Source organism: Sminthopsis crassicaudata, chromosome 3 (genome assembly GCF_048593235.1).
Source record: "Sminthopsis crassicaudata isolate SCR6 chromosome 3, ASM4859323v1, whole genome shotgun sequence".
Lineage (NCBI taxonomy): Eukaryota > Metazoa > Chordata > Mammalia > Dasyuromorphia > Dasyuridae > Sminthopsis > Sminthopsis crassicaudata.
The window spans coordinates 583,344,711-583,365,050 of NC_133619.1; the positions used below are offsets into that span (position 1 = coordinate 583,344,711).

Consider the following 20,340-nt stretch of genomic DNA (forward strand, 5'->3'; position numbering starts at 1 on the left):
GGTAGCAATCCTACAAGTATAAAAGAGGTCTTTCTTATAAGTACAGTCTAAGGTAAATATGTCTTTCCTTTCAATTTTTTTTCTAATTTCCTTAGTGATTTGTTAGGCCAATAACACAATTTCAAACCTACTTCCTAATTAATTGTAGAACAGATTAGCCAGGGAAAAAATGATCACTGAGAACCAGAATGGGTTCACCAAAGCTAGGAAATGAACCTCTTCTGGGGGTTAAGGACAGTGAGTAGAAATAACAGGAGGAGAATGTCACTAAATTGATAAATAAGAAGAATTCTATATAAATTAAATATGTGAATTTGTCAGCGCATTTGATAAATGTATTATTATATTCTTATGAAGAAGATACTTAGTTGGTTGAGTAATTAAAACCAAAAAAATCTTAACAAATGATCAATGCCAGACTTGTAATTTTGAATTCTAAGTCTATAGTCCTATATAATCATTCTGATTTACAAGGGGAATATTAATATTCTCCTTTATCTCACCTAATTCAGACTTTAAAATACTAGTATTTCTGAATCAGTAATTGAATTGTTTATTAAATGTTTTGATAACTCAGTGCTTCTTTTAATTCTATTTTATTTTATTCATTTAAAATGATTATTCTGAAGAGTTGATAGGCTTTATTCGGCTGCCAAAGTCCATGAAATACACACACACACACACACACACACACACACACACACACACACACAGGTTAAGAATATCTGTTTCACATAGTAACTCATACATACTGTCCTTCTTTATCTCAATCTCTGAAAAAGAAATGGGCCTTCTTCTTGTCAAAATTTAACTCCTTTATTTGTGTTCTTTGTTATATTCCCTTCCATTTCCTCAAGGGAACTTGCCTTATTCAATTGAGCATTCTATATTTCTCTGTAAAAACATAAAGGGAAAAGTCACCTGAAGGGACTTACTTTGATTTCAAGTTTGTAACATCTCTAGAAAACACCCTCTTCTCTCTGATTTTGCTACCATCCTGGTTCAATCCCTGATTATTTCACACATTGATTTTTTTTAATAACCAGCCAGTGGGTCTGCCTACCTCAAATCCCTCCCCATTCCAATCCAACTTTTGTTTAGTTGTTAAAGTTATTTACTATAAGCTCAGGTATGATTATGTTACCCTCCTATTGAATAACCACCAGCAGCTTCTTATCACCTCCAGAATCAGATAAAAAATCCTCTACTTGCTATTGCTTTTCAAAGCCCTTCATAACCCAAAACACACACACACACACACACACACACACACACACACACACACACACACACACACACAAACACAGAGAGAGAGAGAGAGAGAGAGAGAGAGAGAGAGAGAGAGAGAGAGAGAGAGAGAGAGGGAGAGACAGAGAGAGGGAGAGACAGAGAGAGAGAGAGAGAGAGAGAGAGAGAGAGAGAGAGAGAGAGAGAGAGAGAGAGAGAGAGAGAGAGAGAGAGAGAGAGAGAGAGAGAGAGAGAGAGAGAGAGAGAGAGAGAGAGAGAGAGAGAGAAGAGAGAGAGAGAGAGAGAGAGAGAGAGAGAGAGAGAGAGAGAGAGAGAGAGAGAGAGAGAGACAAAGACAGAGACACAGAGAAAGACAGATTAAATTACCCATTTTATATTCTTCAGCCCAATGAAATGACCTTATTGCTCCTTGAAAAAGATACTCCATCTCTGGGAATTTTCTCTAGGGGTTCCTCCATGTCTGAAATATTAATCCTCAAATCCATCTCTTTCTTAGCTTCCAAGGTTTCCTTCAGGTCCCAAGTAAAATTCTGACAGGAAGGCTTTCCCAAGCAATTTTGATTCTAGTTCTTTTCCTTTTAAAAAATATTTCCTATTTGTACTCTATATAGCTTGTTGGTTCATTTTTGTTAGTCATTTCTCCCATGAAATATTAAGCTCCTTTAGGATAGGGACTTTATTTTGCCTTTTTGTGTGCTCAGTGCTTAGCACATTGTCTGGTATATAGGAGATGCTTAGAAAGCATTTGTCTATTGACTCTGGATGAGTAGAGTACATCTAGTGGAGAAAGTAGTGACCCTATGACTTAATTTATCATAACAAGATAACCTAATTTTTTTTCTTTTATTATTTTTGGACACTATTACTAGTAGCTCTAGGAAAGCTTTATATATAATGCATCTAGATCTTAGCAAAATATTTGATAAAGAATCTCAGACTATTTTTGAAGAAAGATGGAAAATGTAAACTAGACCAATGGTGTCAAACTTAAATAGAAACAGATCAAAGAGGACCACATATTGACTTAGAAAACCATAAACTGCAATTGTTTATATATTTTTGCATTGCCATTTATTTGGTTAAACATGTTATCAATTACATCTGACTGTGTGTCTCAGGCACACTGTGTCAGGCACAAATATACATATATATGAAGCAAGTTAACAGATAAGTCTATGTGTATGCATTTATGCATGGATATATCTATACATATATACATACATATCCATCTATGATATATGCATGCATACTTGAATATTCATGTATGTATAAAATATTATGTGCATATATATTTTCCCTCAAACAGAAGTTCAATGGGCTCCTCTTGTTTATACTACAGTGAAGATTCTTTTGGAACAATAGAAAGTAACTGTTTATGCTTGAACTTTGAACTAACTGAAATTCTATGAAATGTTCATTGTCCTTTTGGAGTTTACATTATACTAAAAGGAGCAATGTGGATGGAAGCATATATAAGGGGGGCAATTATATGTCTTTATGTATATACATACATATATGTTTACTCATATATATATATATAATATTTTGGAGAAAATGTGAGCTACTTGTGAACAGGAAATGTTTTATATTTGTTCTTTTACCATTTAATATACTAACAATAATATATAACAATATATAACAATAATAATAGGTGCTCAAAAATTGCTTGATAAATAAAGTTTAAAAGAATTGAAAAGAGAGAACACCCTAACAACTATAGAGATTACAAATGACTTCTAATAGCAGATACTAGAAGGATACTAGGTATAACTCTAAAAGGAAGGGTGAGAATCCATCTGTCTCTTTTGAAATATTTCTTCTGTTTTGTTTTTTTTTCCCTCTGCAATTACTTTGGTTTATGTCTAGATGTCATGGTGGATAGGGAGGCAGAATAAGAAAGGCTCCATTCAAATCCAGCCCCAGACACTTACTATCTGTATGACTCTAGGGAAATAATTTAATCTCTTTGAGCTTCCATTTTCCCATTTTTAAATAGTGGTGTTAATAATGGTATCTACCTTAGAGGATTGCTGTGTGGACCAAAAAAGATTACATGTACAATGTTTTGCAAATGTTAAATTACTATATAAATGCTAGAAATAGTAATAATTGAAATTAAATTATTATTATGAAAACTGATCATTAGTTTCCTTTCAAAACCCTTGCTTCTGTCATACTTCTTGGTTTCTAGCAAGAGTATCACTATCCTCTGAGTTCCCCAGACTCACATCACTTAACCTCTGATCCTTTCTTTCTCCCCACATCCAGTGGGTTGCCAAAACTTATAGATTTTACTTTAGTACCATCTTTCAAATCCTTCTTCTCTCTGACATTGTCACTACCTTCTACAAATCCTCATTACCTCTTGCCTGAACTATTTCAATAACCTGCTAGCAGATTTGCCTGACACAAATCTATCCCCATTCCAGTCCATCTTTCAATAAATTGTCAGTGATTTTCCTGAAGTGCAAGTTTTACTATGTCACACACACCCTCCCCTCTGTCCCCCCAACACACACACAGAATCCCTCCAAGAGTTCATTCAATAAACTCCAATGACTCCTTATCACCTTTAGAATAAAAATATATCTCTCATTCATAACTTAGGTCTATTCCCATCCTCCAATTTTCCAGACTTCTTACACTACATCCTTCCATGTATTTTTCAAACTAGGAACTTCTGATATCTGCTATTCTTTGAAAAATGCAATCTATTTCCAAACTTCTGGCATTTTCACTAGCTATCCCATATGCCTGGAATTCTTTCCCACTCCTTTTCTGCATTCTGACTTCTCTGGATTCCTTTGAGTCATAATTAAAATTCCACCTTTGACAGGAATCCTTTCTGAATCCTACATAATTCTAGTACCTTCTATCTGTTATGTATTTCCTATTTATCTTGTATATAGCTAGCATATATTCAGCATGCTGTCTCCCTCTATAAATAGTGAGCTTCTTGAGGTCAAGGGCTACCTTTAATATTTCTTTGTATTCCCAATACTTAGCACAATGTTTGATACATAGTGAGCACTTAATAAATGCTTGTTGATTAACTGTTTCCCTTTTATAATATTGCACTCAAGGATCTATTTCTTTTTGTCTCTAATTCTTAGAAATAGAAGTCTGTGAATAGCAGGTACTTAACAATTGTTTGATGTCTAAATTATTTCATTTTAGTCTCTATCTCTTATAACTCTTCCTTTTGCTAGGGCAGTAATAGCTCTACTTGGAATCTCCTGGACTTCATTTAAGGTTCAGTACTGAAGATGTACAGTGTAATGTTGTTTGATGGCTATTCAACCTCCTCAGTCAGACTACAATTCTCCAGTCTTCTCATGTACAGACTGACTATCCAACCAACCCTTCCCCTCACAAATCTACTGACACATATGCTAATCAACTTACTTCCAAAGACACTGAATGATCCTCCTATCAATTGGCTGGTTTATACACACACTGAATGACTAACAGATTATGACCCATATTTTTAAAAATTTGTCTCAGGTGTTATGGTGCAGTCTCAGGAGCAATGCCATATCAGCAATGTAGCCAAATTGTCTTTGAAAATCTATCTTACTTTGAAAATCTGCTCTTATTACAAACTGCCTTTTCATATCCCAGAAATTCACCTCCATCTCTCTATAAACACTACAGACTACAAAATAAGTACAAAATAGGCAAAATAATAAAACCCATTTGCCAGCCCCTAAATTGACCTTTTCTCTTTAAATATTCCCATTAGGCCATGTCCGTAGACTATCACAATGACTGCAGAAGTGTCCAGTTTTTCAGTGACAATACAAGCCAGCTACCTCATATTGGAAAAATGCTGGTCATATCTCAAAACATTTCTGATTTCAACAGTGCCAAGAGATAGGCCTCACCCAATCATTCATGCATCCATCCATTCAACAAACAGTTATTGAGTACATACTCTTTAAAAGACTTTATTGTGTGATCTTTGGATCCAGAGGCCTGAAAATTTTCTGGGATTTCAGGGCAAAAATTACCTGGTAGATATGGAAAAATGGCAGAACAGAACCTGAAGAAGACAATCTCTTGAATCTATAGCTTAATAACCGGTAGCACACTCAAGAACAACCACATGTAATCTTAAAAGCCTTTATTATACCTACTCACATAATTCCCTGACTGATGCCCTGACTTGTTGGTTCCCGAGTGAACACCTGGTCAGAAGACCCACGTGTTCACTACCAAAACCCTTACCTCTTTTGGCTATCCATCTTGGCTTGGCCACCCAGACTAGGAAGCCAGGGTGAAGAGCGCCAGGTTAAAGAGAGCGACTGCTGCCTGCAGTGGGCTTACATAGGGCCTGTGAGGTCACACACACAGCCAATCAGCGAGAGAGTCACCCATTACGAAGCTATCTCAAAATGGACAGGATCCCACCTACAAGGCAGTCCTAATATCCATAGAAATTACTTCTGGACCAGTCAATCTCCCGATGCACTGTGGCGCCCATTTAAAGGGCTCTTACAAGTGATGTGGAGAGACCCAGAAAGTGGTGAATGGAAGGGACCAGATAGGTTAACTGCTTGGGGGAGAGGGTTTGCTTGTATCTCTACAGATGGAGAAGGAATCAGATGGGTGCCAACGAGCCGTATTTGCCTTGTCCATCGGAGAGAGACAGAGCAGACCCTTGAATCGAAGGAGAAGGCCCAAGAAACATCGGGTGGTTCCGTTGCTGACTGTGCCCACCACTGAAAGAACCTGGCAGTTATGGCGTTTGACCCATGGACACCAAAAACTGTTGGACTTGAAAATCCTCAGGAATCATTGGATTCTCTGAGACATCATAAGACTATTGTAGGACTAAAAGTCCTCAGGAATCATTGGATTCTCTGAGGCATCATAAGACTATTGTAGGACTGAAAGTCCTCAGGAATCATTGGATTCTCTGAGGCATCATAAGACTATTGTAGGACTGAAAGTCCTCAGGAATCATTGGATTCTCTGAGACATCATAAGACTATTGTAGGACTGAAATCCTCAGGAATCATTGGATTCTCTGAGGCATCATAAGACTATTGTAGGACTTCAAAACCTGTTGGGATCATTGTATTCCCTAACATATAAAAAGACTGATGTGGGATTTCAAAAACTTGTGGGGATCATTGGATTCCCTAACAGTGAAGCAATGGACAATAGATTGGTTTTGGACTATGTCTTGGTTGCTGAAGAAGGCGTGTATGTGTGACTGATGTTTACATACCCTCCTTCTAGGACTTCTGGAAATCTCTTACAATACCATGTTGATTTATATTGTTTGTTATATCACTACTTGCATGTACAATTCTGTTTGTTACACCACATCGAGTCTGCACTGACTGTGGGGAGAGTCACCACTAATAGCCTCTGAGTTATTGCTATGTGCTTGTGTAATAACTCCCATGCTGATGGGTTTGTGCATACTTGTCTCTAATAAGGCCCTTCAATCCAGAAACCCGCTAGCAATCCCCACTTCCCTTTGGTGCTTTTCATCTCCCTTCCTGAGATGTCAGGGAGGGTGTAATTATCTCCTTTTTAGTGCTTTCATCTCCCCTCCTGAGAAGTCGGGGGGGGGGCGTGATCACCTCCTTTTTGGGGTTCTCATCTCCCTGAAAAGTCAGGGATGGCGCAACCACCTGTGCTCTAAAACAAAAGAAAGCGGGAGATGTAAAGGGCTAGAACTGAGCAAATGCACTTGGATGATGAAGCACGTGAGACTAATTGCCAATTGGACAGTTCCCTATTAACTTGTTTGAAGGTTGACCCTCCCCAGCTGTTCTGTGCTGACTTGATTGGTGGGACAAAGAGGGGGAAGTGACTTGTGTGGGAGGAGTAAGAGAAACTTGGGTGGTGGAACTCAGCTCACTCGAACTCGTGACCTGGCGTTGGAGGTGACGGTAAAGATCTAGAATAAAGACATTTAGTGATCCTGACTCCTGATGATTTCTGGGAAGACAGAGTTCCAGCAATTCCCTTTCATGTATCTGTTTTAAAAAATTAACAGAATTTTTTTCTCCTTCCCACCCTTTACCCCATTGGAGGAAAATAAAGATAAAACCCCAAATTTCTTGTAATAAATATGCATAATCAAACAACTAAGCAGCAGTGGTTTCCACAGCCATAGATAGTAAAGGGATCAGACAACTGGTCAGAAGTGTAATGTTCTGTTTCTCTAAAATGTAATCGTTTTCTTGGGGGCAGGTTTCTTGGGGAGCTTCTGGAGGCAGCTTTAGTTTCAGTTCAGTTCCAATAATCACCAAATGCAGCCAGGAGTTAAAGTCTGGATCCTTTATTGTGTCCTTCAAAAATCCTGAATCTTTTTCTGTGCCTGGTTTAGCTTTCTTAGAGGCCTATCTTTCTTTTTGACTCTGGAGAACTGTTGTCCAAATGTCTCCAGCCAGCGCAAACGTGGAAATCAGACTCTGCCTCCAAGAGTGTGGGATTGTCGGTTTCTGCCTTGTGAATCTCCTAGAAGTCAATCCTAGTTCTGAATCTCCGAAAGTCCATGAGTAGGCTTTTCCTTTAGACTTGTGAATCTCCTGGATTTTCTTATCTCCCCACTGAATCCTAGCTCGGAATCTCTTTCCAATGGTCTTGTCCTTTTATATACTTTCTAAAGAGGTAAAGTCTAATGTGTGAACCAATGAGCAAACTCCTTTAAAGATGTGAACTAAGTACATAAGTACCTTGTCTGAAGTTCTGGCCCATAACATCTCCTTGTAGGATCAGATCAATCATACTGAACCATTAGATAATTATATCCATTCCAGTGACTTAGCACCTTGTAAAAATCTTAACACAGAAGGAGATTTTGGAACCTTTTGCTTACACTGGGTACAGAACTCTGTTTTATTGCCCAGACAATCCCTGGGCAAAGGCAGCAATGTGAACAAGAAAAATAATCATGGTTCCAGAGTGAGAAAGAGTACTTCTGGTTGATCACAGAGAAGTGAACACACCTGTCACACCTCTTCTTAGATCATACCACTTTGAAAGAATGAAAAATCCACAGGCATCCCAGCAACAGAGCCCAACTTATCCAAAAAAAAAAAAAAAAAAAAAAAAGCAAACAAGGAAAAAGAACCTGAAGATAGAAAACTATTTTCCACAAAAAAAAAAAAAAAAAAAAAAAAAAAAAGTGAAGACCCCTCAGGCTAGCTGGGTGTGGCTGGATCCTAAACAGGAAGCTCAGAAATTTTCACCTACCAGACTGCTTGTAGAATCTGGGTCTGAATCTGAGAAGAGAAAGTGACCCTCAGCTGATTTGGAATGCCATTTCCAGCTGTGCTGCTGAGACACAGCTCTGGGAGAGAAGAAACTCTTACTGGATGAGTATGGAGGGAGTAGGGCAAGGACACTGCTGGCTATGGGTACTTGCAGGAGAGTAGAGTTCTTAGTTTAAGGTTCCTGGTCAGAGCAGACAGCTGAAGGTAAACTTGAGGTACCATCCCTCACCCTATGATTAGACGTGCTTACACTAATATCTCTTATTAAAAAGAAAAATGAACCCACAAAAAAAGAAAGAACCCCACCATTGAAACATATTATAAGAATAGGGAAGATTCAGGTTCATCTTCAGAGGGGGACACTTTAGTAAAAACAAAACAAAACAAAACAAAAACCTTCTACTACAAAGAGTAATATGAAATGACTCTTTGGCCAGAGAGAACTTATAGAACTTAAGAAAGAGTTTAAAAATCAAATGAGAGACACTGAGAAAAAAAAACTAAAAAAATAAAAATAAAAAATAAAAACCATCCAAGAAAAACAAGAAGATTATGGGGAGGAGGAAGTCAACCAATTAGAAAAGGAGGTACAGAGTCTCAAGGATGAAAATAATTCCTTGAAAATTAGAATTGGGCAAGGAGAAACCAATGAAACTATGAGAGAACAAGAAATAACAAAATAGATTCCAAATAAGGAGAAATTAGAAGAAAATGTGAAACATCTTATTTAAAAATGACAGATCTGAAGAACAGATTAAGAAGAGAAAACAAGGATAATTGGGCTGCCAGAAAATTGTGACCAAAAAGAGAAACTTAACCCAATAATTCAGGAAATAATCGAAGATAATTGTCCCAGAGTGATAGATCATGAGGTGAAAATAGAAATAGAAAACATCCAATGCCCACTACCTCCCAGAAAGTCTTCGTAGAAAACAAAGGAATATTGTTGCCAATTTTCAAAATCCCCAGATCAAAGAGAAAATTTTGCAAGAAATAAGAAAAAATAATGCAAATATGCTGAACCTAAAATTAGAATTGTATAAGATTTGTCAGCAATTATAATGAAATATCACAGGTCCCGGAATCATATCTATGGACAATCAAAAGAATGAGGACTGCAACCAAAAATTTCATATGCATGGTCTACCTGCCATCTGGGAGAGAGAGTGGGCGGAAGGAGGGGAAAAGCTGGAACAGAAGGTTTTACAAGGGTCAATGCTGAAGAATTACCCATGCATATATCTTGTAAATAAACACTTATAATAAAAAAATACAAAGATTAAAAGCAAAATAAAAAATTCTTAGACGGAAAAAATATGTACAATTTTGAATGAGAAAAAATGGAAAGTGAATGAGCTAGCAGATTTTCAGGATTTCTTATCAACCAAACCCAAACTAATCAGAAAATTTAACATATAAAAGTCAATATTAAAGATCAGTTTTAAGGAACTCAATATGGATTCAATATGGACAAATTGTTTATATTTTTTTTACATAGGAAATTATATAATATTATTTGTTGAGAGATGTATCCATGATGTACCTCTGTTTCCTATTAGGCCAATAGAGAACCTGAGCCACTATACAAAAATCACATAGTTTTTTTCTCATATTCTGTCAGCCCCAAATTTATACAGAGAAGAAAAGATGAGAGGGAATTCCAAAGAAGAAAAGCCAAAGGGAGAAGGACTGAGCCATGGTGTTTTGATACTGTAGTGTTCTGGTTGATTTTCTGGAGGTCTCTGGAGCAGCCTTCCTTTCATTTGATTAATCACCACAAGAATTGCCAGCTGTTAAAACTCCAAATTCTTTATTGTCTCTTTGCCTGGAGTCTGGTTAGCTTTCTTGAGGCCCTTCAGAAGGACCTTGTTCTCAGTGGGCGGAAGCAGGAGGACAGGCCAGCCACACAAGACTGATGAAGATGGAATGAATCTGTCTCTCCATGGCTAGTAGAGCTTGAGCTCCTGTCTCCAGTCCTCTTGTCTTCTCAGACTCTATCTCCAAGCCTCTCCATCCCTCAGGAAAGCCACCAAAAGCCTGACTAAAGATGAAATATCTCTGGCTGAGTTTGTCCCAGCTTTATATGCTCTATTTTAATTAGATCATCATAGGTGTGAAGCATGTGGAACTATATTAAGTACTAATTACATGTACTGAACTAGAGAACTATTAATCACCATGTAAACTAGATAACCATTGCTTTATCAATTCCACTGAGTTAGTACCTTGTAAGATACAGATACAGAGTTATGGCCCATAACAGGATACCATCATGCAAAGTGCTGTCAAGCTGCAAAACCAAAACCTGTTAATAGGATACAGACATGGGAATAATGGAGGAAAAGAGGGAGATGAGACCTCAATCACTGACAGTCTATCAACAAACATTTATTAAGTGTCAACAACTGTGTTAATGCCTGGGGATATTTTGTAATTATTTATTCATTTCCAGTGCTGTGTAGCTCTTTACAACATTCTTTTGGCATTTTCTTGCCATTTCCTTCTTCAACTCATTTTGTAGGTGAGGAAACTGAAACAAACAGGGTTTAGTGACTTGATCAGAGTCACATAGCTAATAACTACTGGAATCAGATCTTCCTGACTCCAGGTCTCATGTTCTATTCACTACACCACTTCACTATTTCATGACATTTCATTGTATCCTAGCCACAGATTGGGGACATAAAGGGACATAAAGCAAAAATCAGACCCTGCCTTCAAGAAGCTCATATCTAAATAGGGCATACAGTGTGCAAATAACAGACAGGGATTTGGAGTTTATTTGCTTGTTTGCAGAAATGAAAGGTGGCCTATTCTGTATTTCAAAGGGAGGAATGAAATGGCACCTTTGAAAGGTGGAATAAAACTATTGCTTCTCTAAACTGTCTAAAATAATAGCTTATTCTCTGCTGTTTATAGATATTTTAATTAATTTTTTTAAATTTAACTTAATTTGTTAGCTTAATCCATGCAAAGAAACAGAATACTCTCAGAAGAAAGGTAGGTGTACATAAAATTCAAAGCTATCAAGGTGAGAAAAAAATAATAGTCTGATTCCTGAGAAATATTAAACTTGAACCCAATCTATATGGGCTTAGAACTTTAGCATTGTCCTATGGGCAACCCTGTATATTTTCAAGCCAAAAAGAATAGAAATTTGTAAATATAGAGATAGACTTAAAAAGGATATGGAACATTTTTGTTGTTTTTGATTTTGTTGGTTTTCTATTTTTGATCATGGAAAAAATTTTCTATTTTTATTGGGAACAGAGTGGGATTTTTGGAAATTTGATCCATATATACATGTACAAGCACATTCTGTCATTCCTCTTACCACACAGATTCTATGTATAAATGTATATTTCTAAGTGTGTACAAATATACATTTATATATGTATATATACATATTATATTTTCATTTTTCAGCTTGGAATTTGTTGCAAATTCGATATGTATAGAAATAATAAGAAAAAATAGAAATCCTTGGCTATACCCTGTCTGATTATCCCAGTTATTATTTCTTTGTAATTTCATACTCCTATACTTTTTTTTAATTATACCTTTTTATTTACAAGATATATGCATGGATAATTTTATAGCACTGACAATTGCCAAGCCTTTTGTTTCAATTTTTCCCCTCCTTCCCCCCATCTCCCTCCCCCAGATGGCAGGTTGACCAATACATGTTACATATGTTAAAGTATAAATTAAACACGATATATGTATACATGTCCAAATAGTTATTTTGCTGTACAAAAAGAATCAGACTTTGAAATAGTGTACAATTAGCCTGTGAAGGAAATCAAATAGGGGTATTGGGAATTCTATGCAGTGGTTCATAGTCATCTCCCAGAGTTCTTTCACTGGATGTAGCTGGTTCAGTTCATTACTGCTCTATTGGAACTGATTTGGTTCATCTCATTGTTGAAAAATGGCCACGTCCATCAGAACTGATCATCATACAGTATTGTTGTTGAAGTGTGAAATGATCTCCTGGTCCTGCTCATTTCACTCAGCACCACTTCATCATACTCCTATACTTCTTGCATTAATTTGCCTTCCCCTGGAAGAGATGGTGGATTCCCTGTCGGATCTGCTTGGTTTTCACAGTATAGATGATAGGATTCATCACAGGAGGTGATAGCAAGTAGACATTGGCCATAATCACATGGACTAGAGGAGGGGCATGTCGGGCAAAGCGATGAGCCATGGATATTCCCACCATTGGTACATAAAGGACAAGCACAGCCAAGATATGGGACAAGCAGTTATTGAGAGCCTTAAATCGCTCAGCCTGGGATGCAGTGCCCAGGACACTGTGCAGAATTAATCCATAGGAGACCAGGATGAGGAGAGGGTCAAGCACAATGATGAGTAATACCAGTACAAATCCATACCAGCTGTTGACTCGAGTGTCAGCACAGACCAAGCGGATCATATCTTGGTGGAGGCAGTAGGAATGGGAGAGGAGGTGAGAGTGACAAAAGGGCAGACGCTTAAGCAGGAAAAGTGAGGGCAGTACTGCCAAAACACATCGAATGATGATGGCTATCCCAATTCTTCCAATGACATTCTCTGTGAGAATAGAGGCATAATGCAGGGGACGACAGATGGCAACAAAGCGGTCATAGGCCATGGCCAATAGCACTGAAGACTCCATGAATGAGAAGGTGTGAAGGAAAAAGACTTGAGCAAAGCAAGCCTCAAAGCTGATCTCCCGCACATTGAACCAGAGTAGTTGCATCACTGTGGGCAGAGTGGTAAGGGTAAGACCTAGGTCGGTTAGTGCCAGCATGGAGAGGAACAGATACATGGGTTGGTGGAGTGAAGGCTCTGACCAAATGACAGCCAGAATGGTGGTATTACCCATAATGGAGATTGTGTATAAGCAGCAGAAGGGGATGGAGATCCAAATATGCATGGCCTCAAAACCCGGAATGCCCATAAGAATGCAGTAGAATGGCAATTCAGTGGTGTTAGTGCCTTCTGACATGGCTGGCAAATACACCTGTAATAAGATGACTTTCAACTCACTTTTGTCAGAAATTATGTTCTTTACAGCATTATTTTTTATAAAATAAGGAACTTAAGGCAAGAAATCACTTTAGGATTATGTTAAGAATTCAATAACCATCCAACTTTGAAATATTTGAGTGATTTGATATCAAAAAAGAAACCATAAAAGTGGGTAGAGCTGATGTCTTGATATAGGAATAAGAATAGTATATCTCATGCTATAGATCTTTATTAATCATCTATGATTTATAATCATCTGAAATTAAATGAGAATGTTCTATCACAACCATACTGATAGATGCACCAATCTTAAGTCTAGATACTAATCAGAAAATTTATCTTAGAGGAAAGACATGATGGAAAGAAACCTCATGGTGGCATGAGAGCATACACCCAGTTATAAATTCTTTCAAATTCTATCACATAACTAAAAATTCCAAAAGGTCTATGTCAATAGAACATGCTATAGGGGTCCAAATGCTGTTCTGTTGATCATGTCTCACCAACCTAAGTAAAAATAACTTGACAATACTATTCCCTCATCTCTAATTTAATCAGCCCACTGTAGTGAAGTTAATCTCTCTATTGACCCATTCTACTGTGCTCTTTGGGATAATAGCTCTCTTGTCAACAAATTCCAGTAATCTTAATGTTTATGACTGACACTTCTTCCATTTCCTCATTTTAAAAGAACTTTGTTTCTTCTCTCAAAGCTCCCCTTATTGCTAAAATAGGGTTGGGATGTTAAATATGGAGTTATACTAATGAGTTATACTCATTACTCCTTTCAGATGATTCTCCTTCCAAGTACATCCCAGTGGACTTTTCTTTTTTAAGATCAGGCACTTAATTTATACCACCTTCTCCCTGTACTTATTATTATTATCAAATAGCCTTTCAGTTTCCTAAGACTTCAGTATCTGGTTCAGTTTTCTTCTCCATCCTACACCCATCTTTATAAACCTCAAGAACTTTGCTATTCAGATTGATAACACTCTTACCATTCTAATCATTTCTTCAACTTCTCCAATTCTTTGTCCATTCCACTTTGATGACATACTGGCACAGTTACATTTTAGATTCCACCATATCATAAAAATGCATCTTTTCCATGATAAACAAATTGTGACAATAGTTTCTATATGAAGAGCTATCCATTTTTTTTGCTTCTTCCATTCATCAAAATAAGAATAGTTTCTGACATATAGAGTATGTCAACCACTTCAGTATCTTTGCCAAGAAAAACCCCAAAAAGGGATCACAAAGAGTTGGATAGGATTGAAAAATGACTAAATCACAATGCTAAGATCACTGGTCCCTAACAATTCCTAGTGTGAAAATCCTTTGTTGATTAAATTCTGCTATCTGATTCATCCACTGTCACTACATAAAATGTCACTTTATTTCTGTTTAACTACATAAAGGAATGAGACTGCCATGATGTTAATTCTCCAAATTCAATATATTGATTTTGATCAAATCCTTTTTGCTTGTGGGAAATCTTCCTATTCTATCCTTCCTGAACTATTTACCAAAGCAAATGTTTCAATTCTGTTCTTCATTATCTTAACCTAAATTGTTTTTCTGCACTTCCGGCAGAAGGTCTAGCTCTTCACTTCCAAGAAAAAAAAAATTGATTTTATGTCCCAAGAATTCTTCAATCTTTCCTCTTCCACTCCTCAAAAACTTTCAGCACTATGATTCAAGACAATTCCAAAAGATCCATGATGAAAAGTACTATTCACCTCCAGAGAGAAAAGTGATGAACTCTGAGTGAAGATTAAAGCCTATTTCTTTCACTTTTTGTATTTTTCACGTTTTGTGTGTATGTTTTTCAATTTGGCTAATATGGAAACATTTTACAAGACTTCATATTATAATTAATATTTTGCTGGACTTCAAATGGATTTGTACAAGCACAGTTCTGTCTATGTTATCCTTTTTACTCAATAAACTCCAGTGGCTTCCTATCATCTCTAGGTAAAAATTTATATTTCTTGGCATTTATATCTCTTCATCAAATAGTCCCTCTTTACTTTGCCAATTTTCTCATGCCTTATATTCCTTACCACACCCACCATTTAACCAGTGTTTTTTTTTTTTTTTTTTTTCTTCTTGCTGTTCCTCAACCAAGACACTCCATCTCCAAACTATGGATATTTTCACAGGCTAGCCTTCTGCTTATAAGGCTCCCTTTTCTCATCTCTACTTTCTGCCTTTCTGGGCTTCCATAAAGTCCCCATAAAATTTTCCCCTTCTATAGGAAGCTTTTTCCAGTTTCTCCTAATTCTAGTACCTCCCTTCTGATGTTCATCTCCAATTTATCATGTATAAAGCTTGTTTGTACATAGTTGTTTGCATGTTCTCTCTTCCATTAGACTTTGAACAACTTGAGAGCAGGTAGTGTCTCTTTTTTATATATCCCTAGTGCTTACCCCACAATAAGCACTTAATAAATGCTAATTAACTGATACATTCTAGGTATATTGCGCTTGTTGTGCTAGCACTCAGATTAATTTTCTTAAAGCATATATATGACCACATCACTCCTTCTTCAAACACTGTCACTAAAAATATAATTTTCTCCAGGATAAACTCCAAACCCTTTTCTCTGGCATTCTAGGATCTTCATAATCAGGTTCTCATCCTGCCTTTCAGCCTTATCAACTATCATTCCTCCTTATATACCAAATATTCTAATCAATCTATATTATTTACTATAACATTGTTATTTTCTGTATATACTCATATTTCCCCAATTTTTATACTTCTTTTCTTCCCTATATTTTCCCTCTCATTACCTTCTTCAAGAACTTATGCATTCAACTTGATTTGATAAACATTTGTTTAGTATTTATGTTCAAAGTATCTATACCATTCATCTTTCAAAGGTTTCCAACATGATGTATGTCATATAGATTACCCTGAAATGCTCAGAAATACTCTCTCTTATTCTTCTAAGCCTTGCTTTATATTTTGTAGCACTTTTTAAAAGCACTTATGTCCAATTTTGTATTGTCAAAAATCTGTACATTAATTCTCCATTTAGACTAAAGCTTCTTAATGTCAGATTCAAAACTTATTTTTTAATGTCTATTCCCTCCCAATATTTCCAAGCATGGGACCTAGGAAACAAGTTTCATCAAAAGGTCAAATGACCAAATAAACAAAAGAATGAATGAATGGTGAACTAAGAACTTGTCCCTATGCTCAGTTCCAACATTGACTCTTCTACCCTTCAGTATTCTTTTCCTTCTTACTTTTTCTGTCCTTCTATTCATTCATAGTTCATCCATTCAGAGAACTGAAGAAATATTGGGTTGAAAGGAACTTTAACAGTTATCTATTACAGTGCTTATTTAAGTAGAAGCCTCCGCTACAATATATCTGAAAGAAAGCATTAGCATCTATTTGAAGATGCTAAAAAGAATCCACAACTTTCCTATAAAATCATTTCACCTTTTAGTTGGTTTTGCTCATTTTCAATGTTTTGTGGCCCTTTTTGGAGTTTTCTTAATGAAAATACTGAAGCAGTTTGCCATTTCTTTCTCTAGCTCATTTTAAAAATGAGGTTGTGGAAGCAGACAAGGTTAAGTGGTTTACCCAGGTTCACACAATTGGTAAGTTTTTGAGGCCAGATATAAACTCAGGGCTTCCTAACTCCAGTCTCAGCAGTCTATCCACTGTTTCACCTAACTGCCCTATATTCTGCTTTACAACATCCTTAATTTTTAGAAAGAGACAGCATTATACCATGGAATTTTAATAGACTTAGAGTGAAAAGACTTGGGTTCATATAATGACTGTATCCTCTGATTCTGGTAAACCATGAGTCTAATTTGTCTCATCTATAAAATGAGAAGGTTGAAATAGATTGTCTCTATGGATTCTTACCCCTGTAAATATATTCAGTTTATCCTTAAATCAAAACAAAAAGTCTCTACGAAACTTACATTCAGTACTTCTGTCTTCCTCCTCATACAAACAGAACAAGTTCCTTGCCTTCCTTCTATCTTATCAATTTTCTTTTTCTTTCCATCACTTCTTCATACCTATCCCCTTCTTTACCTATATTTCCACTCTGCTCTGTGTTCTCCTTCCTCCCTACTCTCTGTGCCGCCTCCTAGGATATATCCTGATGGATAGAAAAATGTGCAAAGAGAACCTGAATAGAAAACAGAGGAAAAAAAATTAGCTCACAAAGATATTCTTTCTTGGGGAGATACATTTTGCTTTCACAAACTTTTATGGTCTCAAAGAACTATTCATCACTCCCCCAACCTGTCATTATCTTTCAATTTATTTTTTACTTCTCCTTTTACTGGAAAAATGATTCTTTTCCTAAAGAAGCCCAAGCCCATTTCCTTCATTTTAACATCAAGATAGGTCTTTGGAGGTGTGAATATTCACCTATTCACTCAATAATTTCTTAAAAATTTCTTCCTTTTCTCATGACTTCTTGGAGTGCATCTTTCCCAGACTGCATTGGCCCAAGATGTGGGAGTCTTAGCTACCTAGAAACTTACTCTTTACTCATATGTCTTCAGAAAGAAGAGGAAAAGCAATAATTTCTTGTGTTCTAAAGCTTCTTACATACCTTATTATGTAGGGTCACAATCTATAATCACATTTAAAAAGTAGGAGATATCTAACTTTCTGTTGCCTGGTTCTAATTTTCATCCTTCAAAGCACTGACAGATACACACTGAAATTACAAATGATCAACAGCAATTAAAGGAGAGAATTTAGTTATTTTACCATCACTAGGATTGCTTGGCTTAGGAAATACTGAGCCAGTTGCTATCTTCTAAGAGTCTGAATAGAGTTCTTGTCTCTACCTTGATAATAGTGCAGAATGCCGGTCCCTACGCTTCCTTCTCTAAAGTAGACCTGAATAACTGCACCTGAGGGAACAAGATAACTGGACTTTCAAACGATAAACAGAAATAGGAGGAGGAGGAGAGCCTATGAATAAGACCATAAGAAGTCCCAAAGGAAGTGCGATCTCCAAGAAGCAAAATATTCAGTGATTTGTAAATTTGACTTTTATTTGGTATAGTACATTCTCTAAATACATTTGTTTATGCCACCTCTGAATGCTCCATGAGTTTGTTACTCTTGATGTAAACTGGGATTGCCATTGGGTTGCTATAAACTAATCGTTTCATTTTCTAAAATTTATTGCATTTGTATTGTTTTGTTTTTGTTGTTGTTTTGTATGAACTTGTCTAAGTTTTCCCATAGTTATAGATTCTGGCTATAACAAAAGTGCTAAGAAAACTTTTAAATGAAATATAAAAGATATCATTGCCATTATTAATAAATTAATACTCTCTGCCTTCATTTTTACATCTTAGTCAACCTTTTATATTAGGGTAACTTCATTCTTTCACTTTCCCTGACCGTGAATGAGTTTTGAATGTTTTTATATGATGAAATATTCTATCTGAGATATTTTTGATATACCTCCCTCCACCCCTGGCTTCTTGGACTGCTAAAGTAGAGATTTTATGGAATTGGTATATTAATGCATACAGGTCAAAAGGAAGCCTACTTTTCCTTCTCATTCTTATTCATTTTCCTTCTTCCTCAGAAACACCTAGGTAAAAAGGGATGAAGTGTGTAGGACTCAAGGATTTTTAAAAGAATATAATGATTTGCACTTAAATTGTATGAAACATAAAATTTTCATATAACCAGTATTTAACTCTACACAGTGAATTGAGTGAAAAGGCATTGTCTTGTTTTAGCTGTGTTCAGGTAATCAGAATCATTTGTTTTCCCACAGATTATCTCTTTTTGAAGTGATTTCCTATGGGAGCCAACCAGAGAAACACCATCACATCCTCTTCCTTCCAGTCCTTTAATTGAGCTTGCCTCATCCACAACTTCCTACCCCTTTCTATATTCACTGCTGCACATAACTGCTTAATGTTCTGAGAGAATTTCACTTTGAGGCCAAACTATTAACAAAACTCTCATTCTAATATAACCTTCCAGTGACTCTGAACCTTTGACTTCCATTATTCAAACCCCATTCCCTGTTACTCCACTGCCTTCTCCCTTATTCCTAAGTCGTCTCAATGTAATCCCCCTCCCCTGTCCAATTCCACAAAAGCTACTGACTCTTTTTACTATTTTCCCATGGATGCCTACTCCCTAGGTAACAAACTTGCTTTCATCTTAATTTTTTTTCCTTTTTTCACTCTTTCACTCTTCTAGCATTGAGATTTCATGATGACTTAGTTTCCTTGGCCATTCTTTCCAATGCTGCTTATACAATTCTAGAATTATACTCCAGAATCACTGATTCAGATAGAAGCCAAAATATTTCTTGCTAAGCACTTCTATGTAAAGGCTCTTTCCACTAATTCCATCACCTAATCAACCTCTACTTCTTTGAAGTTCACTCAATCCTTATTTGTCACCAATCATGCTATCTATGAACCTCTACAACATTCTTCTTTCCTCAATGAATTTAACGGTTGGCTCATAGTCTTTCTTTATTTCCCAATTCTTGCCTTCATACTAGGGAAAAGCAATATTCATTTGATACTTTCTCACATACCCTAAACTCCCATTTCATCAGTTTGCTCAGTTCATATAGCCTACTCTTTAACCCTACTCTAGTTAACAGAGATGACCATGTCTTTGATCTTATATCAACCATAAACTTTAATGTTGATAAACTCCAGAATTCTTTAATCTTATGACAATATGTTGTCATTCCACCCTTCCCTCTGCTTTGAAACCTCAAATCCTGTTCTTCATCCTTACTATGACCTTTAAACCCTCAATTTTCCCCAGGATCTCACCTGTACACACTTTTTATCTTTCGATA

At 36.5% G+C, this 20,340-nt stretch overlaps 1 protein-coding gene across 1 annotated transcript; it reads right to left on the reverse strand.

Moving 5' to 3' along the window:
• Positions 1 to 12,236: 12,236 nt before the first annotated feature.
• On the reverse strand, positions 12,237 to 13,476 carry LOC141559915 (olfactory receptor 51Q1-like). The gene has a single exon (XM_074297569.1). The coding sequence runs from the start codon at positions 13,474 to 13,476 to the stop codon at positions 12,532 to 12,534; it is 945 nt and encodes a 314-aa protein (XP_074153670.1). The 3' UTR covers positions 12,237 to 12,531.
• Between the last annotated feature and the right edge of the window lie 6,864 nt (positions 13,477 to 20,340).

What these genes read in the sequence shown, in the direction of transcription:
- LOC141559915 (XM_074297569.1), bottom strand. Translation starts at nt 13,476, where the DNA reads ATGTCAGAAGGCACTAACACCACTGAATTGCCATTCTACTGCATTCTT.